The 21,846-nt window shown below is 33.8% G+C and overlaps 1 protein-coding gene across 5 annotated transcripts in view; it reads right to left on the bottom strand.

The window, feature by feature from the left end:
- Positions 1 to 21,846, bottom strand: part of FBXW7 (F-box and WD repeat domain containing 7) — a 228,094-nt gene that overhangs the window by 10,253 nt on the left and 195,995 nt on the right. For all 5 annotated transcript variants that reach the window (XM_045055772.1, XM_003984939.6, XM_019828857.3 and 2 more), the window contains 4 exons: positions 20,172 to 20,254; positions 16,775 to 16,916; positions 8,099 to 8,233; positions 2,123 to 2,246 (listed from right to left, as the gene is read on the bottom strand). In XM_045055772.1, the coding sequence (XP_044911707.1) occupies positions 2,123 to 2,246; positions 8,099 to 8,233; positions 16,775 to 16,916; positions 20,172 to 20,254 (484 nt within the window). The remainder of the gene's footprint in view (positions 1 to 2,122; positions 2,247 to 8,098; positions 8,234 to 16,774; positions 16,917 to 20,171; positions 20,255 to 21,846) is intronic.

Raw genomic sequence — 21,846 nt, 5'->3', positions numbered from 1 at the left:
TATGAAACGTTGGATGTCAGGATGTACAGAAATGTGAGCCCTTATGCAATGTTTGTGAGAATATAAAATGGTATATTAGCTGCTATGGAAAAGAGTATGCTGGTTCATCAAAAAAATTAAACACAGAATTACCATATAATCCAGCAATTCCAATTCTGGATATACACCCAAGAGAATTGAAAGCAGAAACTTGAACAGATACTTGTACACCCACGTTCATAGCTGCATTATTCAAAACAGCTGAAAGGTGGAAGCATCCCAAGTGTCCATCGATGGATGAATAAAGAAACAAAATGTGGGATATATACAGTGGAATATTTATTCAGCCTCGATAAAGAAGAGAATTCTGACACATGCTACCACACAGATGTGCCTTGAAGACAGTATGCAAAATGAAACAAGTCAGTCACAAAAAAGCAAATGCCGTATGATTCCACTTATATGAGGCACATAGAGTAGTAGTCAAACTCATAGACAGAAAACAGAATGATGGATGCCAGGGGCTGCAGGGAGGAGGAACGAGTTCCTGTTAAATGGCTATCAACTCTCAGCTGGGAAAGATGAAAAAGTTCTAAAGATGAATTGTACAAAACATGAATGTATTTCATGCCACTGAACTGTAATTTTAAAAATGGTTAGAATGATAAGTTCTATCTTAGGTATATGTTACCACAGTTTTTTAAAAAGTCATTAAAATAATGATTCTATGAGAGAAGGTAAGGCAGGGATAATTAATCCCACTTTATGTATATAGACACTTGAGAAGAGAAGGTTTCACTAGTCAAAGCTACAGACAGGGCAAAAGCAGGACAGAAACCAAGTATCCTGGATCTTCACCTTCCAGCTTTATTAACCATCAGTGCCCCTCATCAACTGTGATCTCCATGAAGGGAAGGGTAACCTGTAGAGTATCTGTCTCATGCTCTACTTTTCTTTCTAAAAATTTTTGCTTATCAGAGGCAAATCATATTTTTACATTTTTTTTCAAAAATATAATTTTTTTAGATGCCTGCTGGAAAAAAAATGTCCTTTTGTTATTTAATATAGATAATACCTTCTCCTCTACTAAGAAAGGAGATTTTTTTTCTTTTTCTTTGTTCTGTTTATTTTTTTTACAATTTTCAAGAACATAAACGCCATGATGGGAAGAAAATGGGAGTTCAGTACTATATCCCCAACATTTAAGAATCTCTAGCTCATAGGAGGTGTTCAATAAATGTTTGTGAAAGAAAAGAATAGAATATGAAATATTTGAATACTGTTAATATAATTTTGGGGTTTCGTTTCTTCCTTCCTTCATTATATGACTGAGTAGACATTTATTAGTGTGAATTCCAGTGAGTTTCTCTCCCAAGGACAGTTACAATTATAACTTGATCTTTAATTGTGAGTATTGGAGAGACGGACACCTTTCTCATCCATGAAACTGCTGGTAGAAATTAATCGCTATCTTATTTTAAACAAAATTCCTATTTAGGTCTTTGGTTTGTCCTTCCTTTAAACTGAGGTATAGCTGACATACAATATTAGTATCAGGTATACAGCACAGTGGTTTGATATTTATATACGCTGCAAAATTGTCATGACAAGAAATCTAGCTATCCTCTGTGAACTTACAAAGTTACTACAATATTATTGACTCTATTGCCCATGCTTACATTACATCCCCATGACTTACTTATTCTACAACTAGAAGCTTATAGTTCTTAATCCCCTTTACCTATTTTACCCGCCTCCCCAATTCCCCTCTCCTCTGGCAATTAACAATCTGCTCTCTGTATACGTGGGTCTGTGTTTTGCTTTGGTTTGTTTTTTTTTTAGGTTTCCTCTAAATCATCCTCATCCGATCTTTTCAGACTGGGAAGCAAATCAGATACATTTGCTATTCGTTACTATCGCTCATTAAAGGGGTTAGCTGCGAGATCTAGCTCATTTGAATGTGTGGGGTAACCTGTGGATTTTATATAAGTAGGTGAATGTCAATGAAGACTAATTTTTCATTCTTTGATAAGCGGCCAAAGTTCTCTTTTTTCAATTCTATGTGCACATATAAAACTTCTAATTTTTACTTTTTGCTATTTTCAGAGTCTAAAGATTTTCTCTTTGTGATTTTGAACCTTACCCTCTTCTTTGCATTTCTCTCTCCAGAGAAGGTTGTCTTCAGCCAAAATTCTCCAGTAGCGACAAGTCTGAGCCGCTTGTAGCAGGTCTTTGGGTTCCAGGAATGAAAGCACATAAAGTGCCAGCTATGAAAAACAAAAGCACAGTATGTCCATATTTAAAAATACACATACAAAAATAATAATTATTTACTACAGAATGAAGCACTTTTATTTATTTATTTATTATTATTATTTTTTTTAATTTTCTTTTTTCAACGTTTATTTATTTTTGGGACAGAGAGAGACAGAGCATGAACGGGGGAGGGGCAGAGAGAGAGGGAGACACAGCATCGGAAACAGGCTCCAGGCTCTGAGCCATCAGCCCAGAGCCCGACGCGGGGCTCGAACTCACGGACCGCGAGATCGTGACCTGGCTGAAGTCGGACGCTTAACCGACTGCGCCACCCAGGCGCCCCTAGAATGAAGCACTTTTAGATAAAAACAATATAATTCTACATTCTAATTTTTGAAATTGACTTTCTAATAGTTAATCTTAAATATATACCAGGCTTAAAAAACTCGCTCTATTGGTTTTTATGAACTTCACTTGACTAACGTCACCTCTGCAAAGAATACTTAAGCTTCTCTGCCTCTGCTCTTTTGCTCTGTGAGCCTCAACTCAAGAATTCTACCATTTATGTACGTATGTATGTGTATGTACACTTTATTAGTCATTTAGATTTTGTACTTTTCTCTCCCCACTACCATGTAAATTCACTGAAGTTATGACATAAATTAAGGAATGAGATTTCAGGGGCACTTGAGTGGCTCACTCTATTGAATATCCAACTTCAGCTCAGGTCATGATCTTGTGGTTTGTGAGTTCGAGCCCCGCATTGGGCTCACTGCTGTCAGCCCTGAAGCTGTCAGCACAGAGCCCACTTCAGATCCTCTGTTCCACATCCCTCCCCAACCCTCCCCCGCTTGCACTTTCTCTCTCTCTAAAAAACAAATGAACATTAAAAAAAAGAAATGAGATATCTAGATATTTTGTGTGGTAGGATTTCAGATCACTTCTGATAGATAAGATTAATAGTTCTTTATCATATCAAAGTGTCTATTATCACAATGATGAACTTCTCAAACATTTATACCCTTCAATGTATATGACAAGAGGGTACAATTACTAAACTGCTCCACAGACATATAAAAGCAATTAGGTTCTAATTACTTTACATTGCTGGTGGGGATTTTCTTGATGGGCCAGATATATTTGTATATTTGTACCAGCTCTTTGGTATATCACTGATTTTAAAATTTTGTTTCCAAGGGTTGCAAACCATCATTTTTTTTTTAAGAATATATAGTCAATTCAAGTAAATAAGGGAAGAAGAAAGAAAAAAGAGGGGGATGGTAACTTGTGAGTATGCTTATCCAATTAGCCTCACTAATCACATAAAAATTTAAATTATGATATTAGAACCCAAATGATCTAAACAAAGCAATAAAGTTTAGTGTTCACAGAAATTAAATTACAAGAATTAAAACAAACTATCATTTAAAGGGCCAAAGGCCATACAGGGAGTAAAAGCACAATTTGAATTATTTTCTGATGCTAACCAGTAATTACATGATATAAATTATGCTTACCCAAGAACATTATACAGAGAGAGCTCATCATTAATCACATATTTATTGAGTACACTTCATATAGAAAGTACTCCAGCCAGTCAGTATTCAATTTAATACTGTTACTGATAAATGACAGAAAAAACCTTTTTGTGGAATAATTATTTTTGGTCTATCGGAGAAGCCCATTCAGGATCATATTTAGAAACTGAGTAATTTTAAACAAAAAAGCATAACTATATCCAACAATCTACATATATGTGTATACATACATACACATATACAAATACACAAACATAGACACAGATATAGATAGATATAGGTATCAACATTATACTTTTCTAATGGATACTCTATAAGTCACTTAATTTTGAAATTAAGCCTGGGCAAGTTGTTTAGTGCCAGTATAACAGTAATGAAAACACCATATTTTTCTTCTATGTGAAATTCATATTTAATATAGAAATTGAAAGGCACAAAGTTATATTTGTGAAAAAGAGATGCTATTTAATGCCCAACATATTTAAAATGGTCATCTGAAAAAGTCTATTCTTTGTTTTAGTTATCCAGCCGAAGTAGAAATCAGGTAATTTACAGAAACAGGCAATAGATCTTAAAGGCTAGAAAACGGATCCAGAGCACCTTAGATTTCAAAGGTACATCCTAAATCATCTATCATTTCCTTCATTACTGGTGATTATGAGCTCACCTAGTCCAGTGTCTGCATGCATTAAAAAGAAATGCATTAAAGAGTAAAGAAACACTTAGGTGCTAACGAAAGTTGAAGTGCTAACTCCACAGGTAACTGGTACATTTTTCCTTTAAAACAACAGAGGCCCTAACTCAACCATGAATTTCAACTTATTCTATTTAAATCTAGTCATTCTATTAAAAACATCTAAGTATTGTAGAAAATACACATAGGAAAATAAAAAATATGAAAAAGAAAATCAGAACCAGTAAAAATATAAATCATAAAAGAAGTTAAGTTTAAATCAGGGAAAAAGTAGAACACAAATGCACTGGCAACAATATCTTACATGGTTTTTTAATTAAACTGCCAAGCACAAAAGGAACAACAATTAGTTATACAATTCTTAACGTGTATTATGGGGGGAAGTACAACAATTCCTCAAAGGAAGCAAGGTTTAGTCATGTGGGGCTCCTTGCAGGAGGCAGAAAGTGGGCATTGTCCTGAACAACATCTCTATAATACTATAGCAGGGGAGTATAGGTTTGTTGTGGCCAAGTAAAACGGTCTGGCTAATCCAATTTTCTATTCATTTGTCTTTTTTTTTTTTTTTTTTTAATGCTTATTTTGAGAGAGAGGGAGGTGGGGGGCGGGGTGCAGAGAGAAAGAATCCCAAGCAAGCTCTGCACTGTCAGTGTAGAGCCCGACATGGGGCTCGAACTCACAAACCATGAGATCATAACCTGAACCAAAATTAAGAGTTGGATACTTAACTGATTGAGCCATTCAGACACCCCTCTTTTCATTTCTCATAAAGGTAAAATCTGGATTAGTAATTCCTCCTAAGGCCTCAACAGACAGAAGCTCTTAAATTGAACATCTATTTTAGATAACCTTTTCCTTGACCAAACTTGTCATTTCAGTGAGAGTTGCTATTTTTTGTTTTTCTCTTTAACCTATGTAAGAGACCACCATATTATACGTGAGAGGGAACTAATACTTTCCCAGAAAATTGCTGTATTTCCCTGGATTGAACTAGTGAAACAGGGGATTAAAAAAAGAATAAAGAAATTGTTGGCTGATCCTATGTTAAGAGTTCAGGTTTGGGGGGGTACCTGAGTGGCTCAGCTGGTTAAGCATCAACTCTTGATTTTGGCTCATGATCTCATGGTTCATGAATTTGAACCCCGCATGGAGCTCTGTGTGACAGTCTGCTTGGGATTCTCTTTCTCTCCTTCCCTCTCTCTGCCCCTTTCCTGCTTGCTTGCTCTCTCTCTCCAAATAAATAGCAAATAAACTTTAAAAAAATTGAAGAATTTAGGTTTTGTTCTAGGTCATCTACTGAATCACTATGCTTTTCTTGGCATTTATTTACAAAAATAAGGATAATGCAGTATATCACAAGCCTCCCACGTGAGGCTAGTGACATTTTAATCAAGGTTTTTGAGATTAAAAAGTAAGTGTTGATGGGGCGCCTGGGTGGCTCAATCGGTTAAGTGTCTGACTTCGGCTCAGGTCATGATCTCATGGTTTGTGAGTTCGAGTCCCACATCAGGCTCTGTGCTGCTGACAGCTCAGAGCCTGGAACCTGCTTCGGATTCTGTGTCTCCCTCTCTCTCTGCCCCTCCCCGGCTCACACTCTGTCTCTTTCTCTCTCTCTCTCTCTCAAAAATAAACATTAAAAAAAAAAAAAGAAAAAGTAAGTGTTGGTAAAGAGCTTTGAGATCTGTTGAAAGGAATTATAAGAAAATCATTACAAGTCCATTTCCTGACATGAAAGTAGTGATGTTTTAAATAATAATAGCACTTAAGTCTCCAATAAGATAATAGTTTCCTTAAGGACTTAGATCTATACCATTCTTTCTCCAAATATAAAATAAAGCATTTTTTCAAAATATGAAATGTTTCCTAGTAGTTGAAAAAGAGGGAAAATGCAGAAGATCTGCTAAGCCAGAGCTCACTCTTGTTCTTTTCTCTAGCCTCCCTACTTTTTCCTCAGGCAATCTTGAAAAGAACACTTAATCCAAAAAAATCTTTATTGCATTTACACTGGTTATCAATAATTTGTGCTTAATTCTTAGACTCTTAAAAATATTTTCATAGTCTTCGGATTTTAAGTATTTTTTGTGTTCAAAAGTTATTATGGAAATACAAATAAAGCAAAACAAAAGATTCATCATTTTTAGAGACAAGAGGATAAACTAGACTAAGAGAAAGTCTGTATTTTAACAAAAATACTACCTTCTAAAATAAGGAGGATATCTAGGGAAACCATGAAGAAAATATTAGAGGGACTAACTTTACTTTCAGTCAAATACTTATAAAAGTGCTACCTATTATGAATGTCCTTCTGGAAGCAAAGAGAGCTTATGTCATTTCATAAGCCAATTCTATTCAAAAGGTTCAGGTTTAGCATGAGCCAGCAAGAATAAAAAATTTTTTCTGGGACAATGCTATTTTTTTTTTTTTTTTTTTTTTTTGCCACTTAAAAAAAATCATTCCAAAGAAGAAACATTTCAGGAAAAAGATATTATTTCCACTTTGCTTTCTCTTAAAGTAATGCTTAGTTTCATACATTAAATATGATAAAACTATTTTATTCATATCCAATGTGAAATTATTGAGACTATGTTTAATGCCCTTAGGATATTTAGAATGGTTATCCAAAAAAACCGACTCTTTTTCTCTTCATATTAGAAGTTTTAAGATCATTTGCAGTAGTATATTAGTGTCTTATATATTGTTTTCTTAGCTGACATATAATTAGTGGCACATAAATAATTTGTGAAAATATAAACCACGTGACATTGATTATTTAATGTCATATTATTTGTTTGCTGACAGAAATGAAACTGTGAAGCCTATAACATCAATAAAAGAACAACATCTAAGCTATGCCTCATTTATGCAGCCAAGAATGCCCATGTGATCAAAATCAATCTATGATAAAGAATAGTGTCAGTTCACATAAAGATATAAAAACTAGGCATAAGTAATTCCAAAAGAAATGCCATAAGGATGTAATCGATGCAGGAAATCTGTGAGAGAGTGTGTGTGTGTGTGTGTGTGTGTGTGTGTGTGTGTGTGTGTGTACGTGCGCACGCGCATGTGCATGAGAGAGAGAGAGAGCGAGAGAGATGGGGGAAAGACGAAGGATGATTAGTAGAAAAAGATACACATGTGAAATTCCACATATTTTAAAAAAATTACATAATGTGAGTTAACAGAGAACTATCATTTGATAGAATCATAAAACTATTAGTCTCAGAGGGATTTTGGAGAAACAAACAAAAATCTGTTTTAATAAAATCAGAATTTCTAAAAAAAATCTGCTACTATATATAATAAATGTACCAAGACAAAAAGGTTGGGCTTCAAATAACCTGGGAAAAAATTATGATAAAGGAATAATCAAATTAATGAAACTCAATAGTTTACTCTCCTATGACTTACTGCAGGGGTGGAAAGAAGTCACTTAGTCCATAAATATACTTGAATCTGGAAATAATACTATTAAGTCATGGCAGCTTATCATTTACCTCTCTCTTTAACACTAATTAAGAGCGTTAAACCGACAATACTGAATACCATAATTAGCATGACCATGTTTAAAGGTGGTCGCTATGAAGTTATATTATCAAATAGCACCCAGAAGAATATAATTGATAATCCTTACCTCTTTAGGGAGCAAGGAAATGAAGTCTCGTTGAAACTGGGGTTCTATCACTTGCATCATATGTTTTACTTGTGTTGGTTCACAACTATCAATAAGTTCATCTAAAGCAAGCAATTTCTCTGGTCCACTCCAGCTCTACCAAAAAGGAAGTAGAAATTTTTATTATTTTAATAGATGTCTCAAGCTATAAACTCATAAAGGAAAATCCACGTTTACACATAACATAAAAAGTGGCTGCTTACAGTGAAAGTTTCTCCAGGAGTCACTGAAGTGATAATCAATTATTCTCATCAAATTCACTAGGTACCTTTATTTTATAAAAGCTTAAGAAAAAGTCATGATTTTGACAAATATTCTTGTACCATATTATTATAAATATTATATGTTCATCTACTATCAAGATAAGAAATCAGAGTTTTATCTGGAAACATCAACTTGGGCTACTAAGTAAACAAAGTATTTTATATTCTTTCCAGTGGGCACCATAAAATTTGATAGTGTTAATAAGGAACCCATCTCAGAGGAGATTGGCAGCATGATTTAGAGAAAAATTAATAGCTGGATATACTGCAAATCTGACAAGTGTCTTCCACAAAATAAAAGAACTTTGATTTATTATGTGAAAATAATTTGAAATAAAAAGCAGCAAAAACATAAAACAGTAACTGACTTAGTACTGATACTAGAATGTGAACAAAAGGGTCAGAAACAAAGTACTACTTATTGGAAAGACAAAAACACATTATTATACTTTAAAAAACAGAAACTACTTTATACTAGGGGATTATTAAAAAAATTTTTTTTTGCCAGTGAGGAACATCTGCACAGAAAAGCCATGATTCTTAAAAGGAAACATTAAAAAGCCATGTGAATAATTTAGAGTGTTAGAATTTCCCCTCAAAATAATCATGTAAAACATGTAAATAACTTTGTGATGCTTAAGTGAAAGAACATCCTTGACCAGGCTGATTTAAGTACCTTTGTGAATTATTATGTCCAATTTGACATTCCATTTCTTGCTCAAACTAGGAACCTGGATTTTGTAATATATGAAATGGATAATAATTGAAAACTGAGATATACTCAGGACACAGGAAGCCTTATTTAGAATACTTTTTAAAGTACTGTAGTTTAAATTTTTTTTGTCCCTTTAGAATCTACAATGAATTTCATTGTAGATGAAACTCCTATTATAAGGTGTAGATTATGTTAATACTATCAAACATTTCAGTAGTATTTCCAAAGCACTTATCACAAACATTATCTTACTTAATCATAAAAACTCTGGGAAACATTCCCATTTTACCACCAAATATGAGGAAACATAGACTCTAATAAATCGTATTCTTTTCTTTTACTTCTATATACCTGCATACCTAGAAGATTCTCCTTGAGAACCCACCTTGGACCCTTTTTAATTAGGGTGAGGACTTATGCACAGAAATAAAAACTACTCAAATATATGTATTTGCATACTCATGACCAATGAAAAGTAGTTACTTTGAAGTTTGACTGTTTTGTTCAGTTTTTCTCACACAACTTCAAATCAAAATTTACCTCTTTAACAAAACTTACACTGATCATCTCCCCTCATCTCTGATCATTTACTATCAATACTATAGACTCTAATTTATTGATATAGATTCCTCATAGAATTGAAGGTGGGTTTTCATAAATATGTTGTTCCCCTCCATTCATGGACACAAGTATGAGGACATATCCAATTTGGGTAACGGGTAACTTATGCTGACTTGATTAAAATGCAGCTTTAAGTAACCTGATAGCACAATAATCTTAATTACTTAATTAAATTTAATTTAATTATTGAAAACTTTTTAAACACCTTTGCATATATGACTGTTTGCCTTAGAAACACTTTTTGGAAGTTTTTATGGTTAAATTTTGATATAAAAATAAAGGTATCCTATGTAATCTTCTACAGTAATAGGGTGAAAAACCTTACAACATATTACTACTCTATGTACCTTACATAGATTAATGACATGAATAGCTACTATGAATATTTCTACTTTAAGGCAATATACTTGTTTAATGTCTTTTTTTCAGTTAATGAATTATTACAGTTTTCTTAAGAAAGAAAAGGGTAGAAAAACATTATTAATACATGATATATTACTGCTAATAGATGGAAAACGTATTTTATCAAGGATTTTAGGGGATCGGGTGTAGAATGTGAAAAGCCAGAATAAAAAATAAACAACTAATTCAGATTTTAAGTAAATACTAAAAGCTATGTCAGAAATTTCTATATATTTAAGCAAAGTCCATGACAAAAATTATGCTTGCATAGGAAAATATTTCTAAGATTTTAAACAATGTTTTTGTTTTAAACAATATTTGATTTAACAAGTCAAATAAAATTAAATGCATATCTGTGTTTAAATTATACATACATTCAACAGATGTTACTTTGTGACCCTTTATTTAAAAGTATGCCACTGACAAGGATTAGCAACACAGGCTGCAAGCTGGGTAGTAAATGAGACTGTTTCCACCTACCACACATATTCAATAGTCTAATTACTTAAAGTCACTTTCCTTAGATGGTTTCGACAAAGGTATGAACCATATAGAAAGCTTTCCTTGCCCCAGCCTGGATTTCTTCCAGATTGGTATATAAAATTGCCCATTCAACATGTATTCTTAGATATGCAATAAAAACTTAACATATTCATGATCTTTCTCTTCAAATATGCATGTCCATAATCCTCCCTATTTCGGTAAACCGTAACTCTTAATTCTCTTAGTTGCTCAAGCCAAAAACTCTGGAGTCATCCCTAACTCTCTCATTCTCACCACTGTTAGATGGTTCTGATCCATCAATGAATTTTAAGGCCTTAAACTTCAAAATATATCCAGAATCTGACTGTTAAGTACATTGGCCTAGCTACTATATTATCTCTCGTGTGGATTATTCCTTTCCACAAGCTTCCTTGTTCTATTCTTCACAAACAGTCAGTGATACTGCTAAAAATCACTCACTCTTCTGCTTAAAACCCTCTAGTGGCTTCCGACTTCAAAGTAAAAACCAGGGGCACCTGGGTAGCTCAGTCAGTTAAGTGTCCAACTTCGGCTCAGGTCGTGACCTCATGGCTCATGAGTTCGAGCCCCGTGTTGGGCTCTGTGCTGACAGCTCAGAGCCTGGAGCCTGCTTCAGATTCTGTGTCTCCCTCTCTCTCTGCCCCTACCCCACTCGTGCTCTGTCTGTTTCTCCCTCTTTCAAAAATAAACATTAAAAACATTTTTCAAAAAAAATTAAAAGTAAAAACCAGTCTGGGTTGGCCTACAAGATTCTATTTCCTACTCCTTTCCCTCTTGTTTAGTCGCTTTAGCCAGAGACAAACCAAGCATGCTCTGCTTCAGAGCCTTTTCACTTGCTGTTCCTGGAACATTCTTGCCCTTGATATCCACATGGCTTCTTCCCTATGTCCTTCCGAGACCAACTCCAGGCAACCTTTTAAAAACTGCAAACCAGTTCCAACCCCCCGCCCCCATTCCATCCCTCTCCTATAATGTAAGTTCTGTGGAAAAGAGTTTTTGGTCTGTTTTGTTCACTATTGTATTCCAAATCCAAAGTAGAACCTAGCACCAGTAATTATTTGTTGAATAAATAAATGAATCCCCAAAGAGTCAGGAAATACCACACCACCACTAACTCAAAATTCTCTCCAGAGAGTGTTTCTGGTATTTATATTTGATGGTATTACTAGGACTTACTTGTTTAGTTTGGCTCCAAGACTGATTCCAAATTTTTGCATACATGGTTTACCAGCAAGGGAAGTATGTATTAACTTGAAAAACTAGCAGTTAATGACTATATTAAAACAAAATAACAACAACCCTCATTCCTTTAATGAGGAATAGTGGAAACAGCAGTCAATTTCAGATCAGGAAACCCAACTTTTAGAGGTGATACTGACACTAATTAGATTACACTTTAACCTCTGCAGGCCTTATTTCTGCATCTGCAAAATTGCTGGATAATTCTGATAATTATTTTATTTCTGTTCTAAAAAACAGTTGTCCTGGATGAAAGCATCTTCCTTTGGTCTTTCATGGTAAAGTTATGTGAGAACTTATTTAAGGAGATAGGAAAAACATTCCAAATTTGGCGAGGATCAAAAGAAACAAAACTTAATTTGTGGGCAAAATTGCAAATGCAAACTTGAAAATTCCCCACGAAAGGAGTATTTTATTTCAGATAATTAGAGAATGAAGGTAGTAGTGAAGAATATAAGAAGCACTGAACTGCAATTAGGGGCTGGGGTTTCACCAGTAAACTCACCATGGAACCATATGAAAGTCCCTTAATTAATCTCAGAGACCCCACCTGTATAATGAGGGGCTTGGTCCAGACCAGTGTTTCCCAAATGCTGGCTGAGGAGTGTAAGAATCAGAGTCCTAGAACTCATCATCAAAGAGTCTGATTCAGTAGTCAAGGTGGGGCTGAGGACATTTTGTGTTTTAAATAAACAACTCATCCAGTATCGATGCAAGTGACTCACAAACAGTGTTGGTTACTAGTCTGGATGATCTCTATACCCCATTCAGATATGTGCACACTATGACTTTCGGTAGTACCACGCCTGAATTTCATGTGGTAAAGAACCGATTTCTCATGACTTTCTTAAACACACACTTTCTTCTTCACACAAGGTTTCTTAATCATACTGCCTCAAATACAATTACAAAGTAACACTGAATTCATTTTATTTTGGCATAATCCTGTTTTGGTATTTTGTTGACTAGCAAATAAAAAAGATCTAAATAAAACAGAGAACATGTACAATTTCTAAGTGTTACCGTGGTACTTAATTAAATCCTTCAAGAGAGTGTTTTTACTCCACTTTTAATGTCAAAACACGTAAGTATTTTCTACTTTATCATTTAAAAAATATTTGAGTATTAGTATTTTCAAAGTACACTCATTATTTTAATGCAATGCAAATTTTTTTATTAAAATAATGCTAATAACATTTGTATGAAGCTGTTTTTAATAGCCCTTTTTTAGACCTGAGAAAACGGAGGTTCACAAAGGCTATTTCTTGACCAAGAGAAGAAACGAACATTGAGTCTCCACTGTTATTTCCACATAAAGCTTTAAGCACATTTACATGTTGTCTCCTGTTTGACAACTTTTTAGTGTTTACCTGTCTTATAGAGGATGAAAATAGGCAAGAGTGGTTACGTAATACCAATAAAATTACCTAGTATTAAGGGGCAAAGCCAAAATTTGTACTAAGATCTTTTTCTTCTAAGTCATATGTGCTTCTCATTTATATCAGGATGCCTCTAAATATAAATTTCAACATAAGATCATAATAATGTTATCGATGCCTTTACTTGCTCTAAAATTTTCAAGTAAAAAAACCTATATGTAACACCCAAATGCACAAACAAAATGACCAATCCTCTGCCCCCAAATTAACAACCTGAGGCATCAATCTGGCTGCCAAAAAAAGTAGAACCAATGGCTACTAAAAATTTACACAGTACAAAATTTCTGGTTTTTTGTTTTGTTTTGAATTTCCACTTCAATTTTGCAATGCCATTTTGTTTCAATTTCCCTTTATCCAAAATGGTATATCATTTGTTCTCATTCCATTTATAAATTGAGTACAGAGTACTTTGTCGGAATAGATGGAGCTGGACCAAAACAATGCTGTATCACTGCCTTAGGAGCAATAGCAGAACAGTAAGGGGATGAGCTCTCCCATTTTGCTTGTTATGCAACGGAAAAGTCATCATTAAATACCCCCACAGCACATTTGTAGAAATCATGCCAGTCTAATTATCCCTCCACTATAGCACACAGGGTCAACTCACGACTCCCCTACTTTACTATGAAATTATATCTCTCTACAAGTTGGCCATGAAAGCCCTATACGCTTTTAGGCAAGTGATTCATCTCTAGTTACTTTGGCACCGGCCCTGAAAATAAAGGGCAATGCACAACAATGAGGACCTGGGTGTGTAAGAGACAGATACGGTACTCAAAAGATTAAGGTCCTGATACACCTGTTTAGTTGACTTTTTGTTGCTAAAAGATTTCTTTGTTGCAGAATATTTATCTGAAAAAAACACTATACCTGGAGGGATAATTCTACCTGTTATTCCTATTAGCTAAGAACAAGTTGTCTTCACTGCATCTACTTCTCATACGAAAAGCAATCAAATGGGCTTTTTTACAGAACAAAGGCTAGCCTAATATTCTTTAATTTATTGAATCCCATTTATTGTAAGAAACTTTTTGTTTTTGTTTTTTTTTTTTTACAAATAAGATTTCTGAAGACGGGATGCATCTAATAACCTAGATATTAGGCATCTCAGACTTGGTGACATACAATATGTGGTAACGTGGACATTTCATTAAGAAAGCATGAATGAGCTGAACAAGTAAACATTCTACAAAGAACTCCCGAAAACATCCTCACTGCAAAATAAAGCAAATACTCCCTCCCTTCTATAAATCAATATTTGAGAGAGTTCTCTTAAAATTGGGAAAAGTCTAAATGTCTAGCAAAGAATATTTTGGTACTCTAAAACACCGGAAAAAATAGGCCCATGTCACATACAAAATAAATCACTTGACATCCTTGTGATAAGAAATAAAGCTTTTCATATAAAATAAATATTTTGCACGCTGTCCACAATGATGAGAAAACTATTACCAATAGCGTAAAATTTTCAATCATGTTGATGCTTTCTTATAAAAATGATATTAAGTAATTCTTCTGCGTTATTCTCAAGCGCTCTGCCGCTCACACTGTGTGCGTGTGCTTGACAACACACAGCCATATTCCCATCTCCTTGGCTTAATCAGAGATGATAAAAATCTTTGAAGTATTTCTTTGTGACTGTATGAATGTCTGACTCTTCTTTTTACCTCTTATTGATGGGACACATTTTGTATCGAAAGGCTATGATAAAAAAAATTAAAATTGAGTTCATGCATAGGAAAAAATTAATTAAAATTTAAAAAAATCAGAAACCTAAGGTAAAAGAACTGGGAGAAGGGAAGGGGGGTACTAATCCTTGGGGAAAGGTAAGGTTAATCAACACAGGACTATGAAGACAGAAAAAAAATTCTTTGTGATTGTAGTGGCTTATAACATTATCATGAAAGTGACACACAACTTTCATCCTCAGTCCCAGCACTGGTGACATTTGGGGCCTGATAACACTCGGCTATAGGAGGCTGGGCTTTACGTGGCCACTACTCACCAGATGCCAGCGGCATCCTGCCCTCCACCCCATCAGTTGCAACAACCAAAACTGTTTCATCTGAGGGAAAAACCTGCCCCCTGTCAAGAACCACTGCTCTAACCTTACAGTCACCAACTGAAAAAAAAAAAAAAAAAAAGGTTACCCTAGTTTCTCTGAAATCACCTGAAGGGTAGAAAAAAAGTTTTAAAATCCATTTAAAAACAACACTGATTCAAGTGAATTTTCCAGCTACAGAAGAAAAAGACTGGGACATTTATTTAGTTTTTGCCCAGGAATTTAATTTATAAGGATTTACATAATGGATATTGTAAAAATCTGAAATATCAAATAAAGTCAAATAAAGTATCTTCTTTTTCCCTTATTCATTCTTATTCCCATATGCATTCATAAAATACTACCAATCAAGCAGCTAGAGGTAAGGAAATATATTCATTTTACATTAATGTCATGGATAATATCAGAGATACCGTGACTTCACATAACTTATATTATTTGATATTTACAAAGAATAATTGTTTAATCTAGGTCAACTATTTTGCTAAATGCTTAATATATATGCATTGTCTCACTGGAAGAAGAGATAAATCTATTTAATATCACTACCAGGATTTACAAAATTCTTAACAGAGGTTTGGTTGTAGCCAATCTTCCTGGTAAACTTTCAAAGAATTTAAATGCCAGTAAAATACAGTAATCAGCATATGAACACAACAAGCCATACACCAGCATGGCACTGATGAAGAGAAGCTGTATCAAAGTCTTGGAGGCTACTAGGGTAACAGGGATGGCTAAATCACCACAAGTGACTGATTAGAGGAGTTCCTGCATTACTCCTAAATGCTTAACTTCTAAGCAAGAAATTTTGGAAAACAAGTACATTCAGAAACCCCAACATAAAAGAGAAAAGGAAGAAAGGTCTTACTATCTAAAAAGCAACAACAAAACAAATACACACTTATACAAAATAAGCACTGGATTCTCTTGATTAATGCGTTTAAAAATTAAGATGAGCTCCCTTATCTTCAACAGCTTTTTTTATTGACATATACTTCACACAAGGTCCAATTCACCATTTAAAATGTTCACCTGAATGGTTTCCAGAACACCTGTCTTGCTGTACAACCATCACCTCTGTCCACTCCAGAACACTTCCATCACCCCAGAAAGAAATCCCATACCTGTCAGCAGCTAGCCCCAACAACCCCTCACCAATCACACAGCAATCACTAATCTATCTTCTGTCTCTATATATTTGCCTGTTCTGGATATTTCATGTCATTTTTGTGACTGGCTTCTTTCACTTAACATAATGTTTTTAAGATTCATCCATGGTGTAGCATGTAACAGTTCCTTCTCATGGCTGAATAATCCCTTATTTTTTGCAGCAATTAAGTGAAGCATTTCAAATACTGTGTTTAGACATGTCACCTGAAACATTTTCAGCCATTCCTGAAGGCCTGTAGGTGGTTGGACAGATGTAATTCGACGTCGTTGTTGCCCTTGGCCATTGGCTGCTCGCAGGTCTCCAAAAGTTGTTGGTGTTGCTGAACATGGTACAAGTCCAGTGGTACTACAAAAAAACACAAGAGTGGAAACAAAGGTAGGTATTTGTTAAGAATAATGGGCTCTAATTTAAATAAGCATGTGATGTGGCATATGTCAAACATCAACAGAATTATTATTTTTATTTGCTTATTGCCAGAGAGCAAGGATACACAAAATCTATTCCGCTATTCTTAGAGCAGGTTTCCTCCCTCCTACATAGCCACCTGTTATTATCCCAGCAGTGCTAACTGCAACCACATGACAGGATCTCTATGGCAAAACTGCAACTTGTTGATACATACAAATAATGTTGAAATACTTCTTTAGAAGATACAGGTTCTACCTCTGTTATGACTGGTCTTCAGTGACTTAATTAAATAGAAGTTTAAATTTCCTTTATAAAAAGGGTGTGAAACTTACTAATGGTTTAAAAAATTCATATGTAGAAGCAGTATGCTCATATATTTTAGACATTTCACCACACACATTATTCCTTAATTTTCAACTCAGATGCTTTCTAAATTATTTATAATATTTATCTCTCTCTCTCTCCAACTTTCCACTGTTATTTATAAAGCTTAGTCTAAATAACATTTGACAGGAACAAGCCTTGATTAGACATGTATTTACTCAAAACAGTAAGTATTGAAAACTTACTATATGATATGTAAAATTGAATCAAATGAGATCATCTGAACACTTTCATAGAATAATTTAAACTCTGAGACATTACAGAAAATAAACCTTCAATTCTGCCACTAGTAAAATCAAAGAGTTAAGACTAAATGATCTATCTCTAAAACTGTCCAACTCTCCTAAAAATGACTAATAGCAGAAAAGTATAGTTATAACCAAGTTATTAATATATTAAACTTTCTTCCTAATTTCAATATATAATTAAATTATTTAATCGAGGTAAATACTGAATATCTCTATTTTGGAGACATTTGAATAAAAAGTTCAGGAAGACTCATAGTTACATTTGTAAAATAATCTTCAATTTATTGAGCTATGATAATAAAGTGTTTTATATCTGAAGAACATACAAATTACAGCCTATTAGCTGAATATCTAAGCTCTGATAAATTACTAATGAAACAATACCCTCAATCCTTTTCTATCCAGCATATTTCATTATTTTGTTAAAAAATGTATTTTAGTCACCAGATTTTACAGAGAAATCTTCATATCTACCACCTTTAAACCTTTTAATATTATTCTAACATACAACAATTAAATCTGTTTTCCCATCTATCAAATTTTTTTTTTTTTTATGTTTACTTATTTTTGAGAGAGAGAGACAGAGAGAGACAGAGCGTGAGCAGGGGAAGGGCAGAGAGAGGGAGACACAGAATCCGAAGCAGGCTCCAGGCTCTGAGCCATCAGCACAGAGCCCAATGTGGGGCTCGAATTCACAAACAGCAAGATCACGACGTGAGCTGAAGTCAGACACTTAACCGACTGCGCCACCCAGGCGCCCCATGCTGGCTATCAAATTTCAGAGGTAAGCTCTGTCTTCCTCTCCAAAATGAAACAGAATGTGATCATAAATTTTCTAATAAGGAAGACAGAAAATCATAGTTTCATTCTTATTATTAGAAAATCTGTCAAAAAAATTAAAAAGCATCAAATATATACTGATAAAGTCTCCAAAAAGACATGGAAATCAATATGCAGTTTGGTTTGCTTTGGTAAGTTATATGTTAAAAGGCTGAAAACAGAACTTGCACATTTTCAGGTATTTTCTCACAACAAAAAGTGAGCAACTAAAGACAAATTTTCTTAAAATGTGTTCTGTAGTAAAAATTCAGCATTTGTTTACAAGCTGCCTTAAACACAACTGAACAATTTAATACCTTTGTCCTGGTATCAGCCATATTAATAGAAGACCAAAATGATATGGTTCACTGCAATCTATACATTAAAAGTAGTACATTTTTAACATTAAACTCAACGTTCTCATCTGAGAAATACTTTCTCAAGACTAGAAGGAAAAAGCAAAAATGAAGTGAAGAGTTTCATGTGTCTATCACCCCACACCCTCTGGTGGAAGTGCCAAACACAGTGAAATTGTCAAAAGGCAAAGGGTAACTAAGAGGGGATCAATTAACATGGGAAATCATACTGAAAGCATTTCTTAAATAACTAAGAGATAGTTTTATTTCTCTCTTCTGCATCATCTCCGCATTTTTTGCATAGAGAACTATTTAATTTTATGATTTCTAAATTTCATAGAAGAGCATTTTAAAAAAGTATTTTCCACAACTGGATGAAGTAAAAATATAAACTCTTTCTTTAAAGAGAGAGAGAGAGAGAGAGAGAGAGAGAGAGAGAGAGAGAGAGAGAGAGAGAGATGCAATCTCTAGCAATTCTCCATCACGGAAACTTAAGTCTGAGCAATGTTAAATTTATTGCATCTTATATAATAAACATAACTCTAAATCAAAATATTTAAGGAAAAAAGAAGAAATGTTACCATCATGAAGTTCTTAGGGCTTCTATAGCTAACTTTTAATCAGTGATTTGAAGAAGTGACAATTATGCAGAAAAGACCAAAAAAGCTCTGAAGATACTTTTGTCATTTAAATTTTAAAATACCACATTCCAAATAACATCTAAAGCCATTTTTAATTGGCTGGGTAATAGATATTGTGCTTAAGTTAGCCTAATTAGCGTGAGAGTGGGAAAAGTTTTATACTGATGCAAAATCCAAAAAATGATGGAATGGTGCACAAAACAAGACTACAATTGTATTTAGTTGTTATGGAAACCTAATTTACTGGTGTGGATATGGATGTGTTAAAAACATAAGATATACCAAGAAAATAAAAGGGGATTCCTAACACAGGAAGATTTAGTTAGTAACTGTGAGTTTTATTTCACTGCTAATAAATGTATCTTCAATTTTGCATATATAAATATCTACCCTAGAGCAGCTGTTGCTATAGTAACAAGATATATTTGCTCATATTCATATTTTAGAACTTACTTTTTAGAATTCCTTAAAAACTGTGATTTAAAAATTCTGCTTATAAGAGAACTTGTGCTTGTGTCTTATTTCAAAGTATTAGTAAGAAAATATAAGCTACAGCAGTAGTCATTCTTCTTATTTGGGACTATGTATTTCTCAATGTTCAGTGATCTCAAAATGTGTTACAGAGTCAACAGTACCAGTAACATTATAATTCTACGAGAATAAACTGGAAGAAATGCTTTTGGAATCATCAACTCTTTAAAGAAACATAAGAATCATGAGAGAATCAATTATGGTTAATATTACCTTGTATATTCTGAGACTTTGCATGGTTTCTTTCCCAAAGAAAAAGAGCGGACCTCAGAACCATGGTCCAATTTTCTTTTCATCTATAAGGTAAAGCAAATAAGATAGGTTTAAAAAAAAAATCACCTGTCCAACTGTCTTAACATTAGCATTGGTCCTATTGAAAAAAATTTCTTAAATTTTTATAAGCCTAAATTTTGATTAATTAGGCATAGTTAATGTATGTAGAAAATAAATGTTCTATGATTTCTTCTACTAGTTCTACTTTGTTTTACTCTTTGAAGACGAGAAAGGTGATTACCCACCCCCCCAGTATTTTGTTCAGAAGAATAGCATACGGTGATTTAAAAACTGATATTCATCATACATATTCCTTGAGAGTCATATATCTTTCACGTTTCCCAGTTTAAGAACACAGGGGGAAATGTCATGTTAACACACACATTGAAGAACCATATTTAACGTATCTCTCTTAGTGATCATCACTTTCCTTTAAAAACGTATTTCAAGATAAAATATACAAAAAAAACTCAAAATTTCAAAACCCGAATGGAAGTAACAGTAACTGAATTTAAAACACATATTTATTATGAAAGTGTGAAGAGAACAATGTAAATAAGATGATCTTGAAAAGTAATTATAATAAGGCATAAAGCAATGAATATGGGCAATGAGGAGAGTAAAAAAGTAAATCTGTAACAGGAGAGAGGCCTGGGGATGGCATAATAAAGGTGGAAAAAAGCCATCAATTGATATTTACACAGAATATAACTTCACTGACAGATGTTCACTCAGGACAAAATATTCTAACTTGAAAATTTCAGCAACATCAACAAAAACATTTAAAAAGAATGAATTGTACATCTTTGTAAGGTATATCCAACATCCATACTTTTAAAGTATTTCTTTATGCTATATATGTATAATACCGTAAATACATTCAGAATTGTATGTCAACATCAATATTGAAATATTTATTTTTTTTATATTTCACCATCTGTTAACTGAGGTCATCTGACTATAGATATGTCATAAAACTAGAAAATAACATCTAATAAGATGCAACTTTTTCTATTTTGATTTGTGTCTGCTAATTAATTACTGTACTATGGAAAATTATGTGGGGGAGGTAACCCCAGAGTGATAGCGATCCTCATTTTTAGAATAAGGTAAAAACCCTTGCTTTGCAGCAGACTTAGTTTCTTACCTACTGCCTCACATGGGAACATCATAAAACAGCATGCTGCATTATAAATACTAAAGAGAACCATCAAGACTCTAACAAATTTTGAACCACACTATGGATAATAAAGACATTTTTATCATCATGAAAAAGTCTTCCAAAATACAGTGATGATCTTATGACATCAGGAGCTAGAGTGAGGGTACAGCAAGCTTGTCCACAATTTATGCCTTAGTTCAAGAAATACCTACTGGAAAGAAATGGAATTGGTCTTAATTCAACCCTTCAGAAGTTTCTGTACTCATTATGTTGTTTTAAAGTGATTCCTCTCAAAAACCATTATTTTCTTTCTCCAAATAATTTTAATAAAAGCCAAAAATAAATATATAGGATTTAATATATAGATAGCCACGTGCTTGAATATATATAAATCATAGACACACACGTACACATACACGCAAATGTAGCTCTCAGGAAGGTCAGTCGGTACAG

Source organism: Felis catus, chromosome B1 (assembly GCF_018350175.1).
Source record: "Felis catus isolate Fca126 chromosome B1, F.catus_Fca126_mat1.0, whole genome shotgun sequence".
NCBI lineage: Eukaryota > Metazoa > Chordata > Mammalia > Carnivora > Felidae > Felis > Felis catus.
The sequence above is the reverse complement of the archived record's forward strand: the minus strand, read 5'-3'. Positions and strand labels throughout refer to the sequence as shown.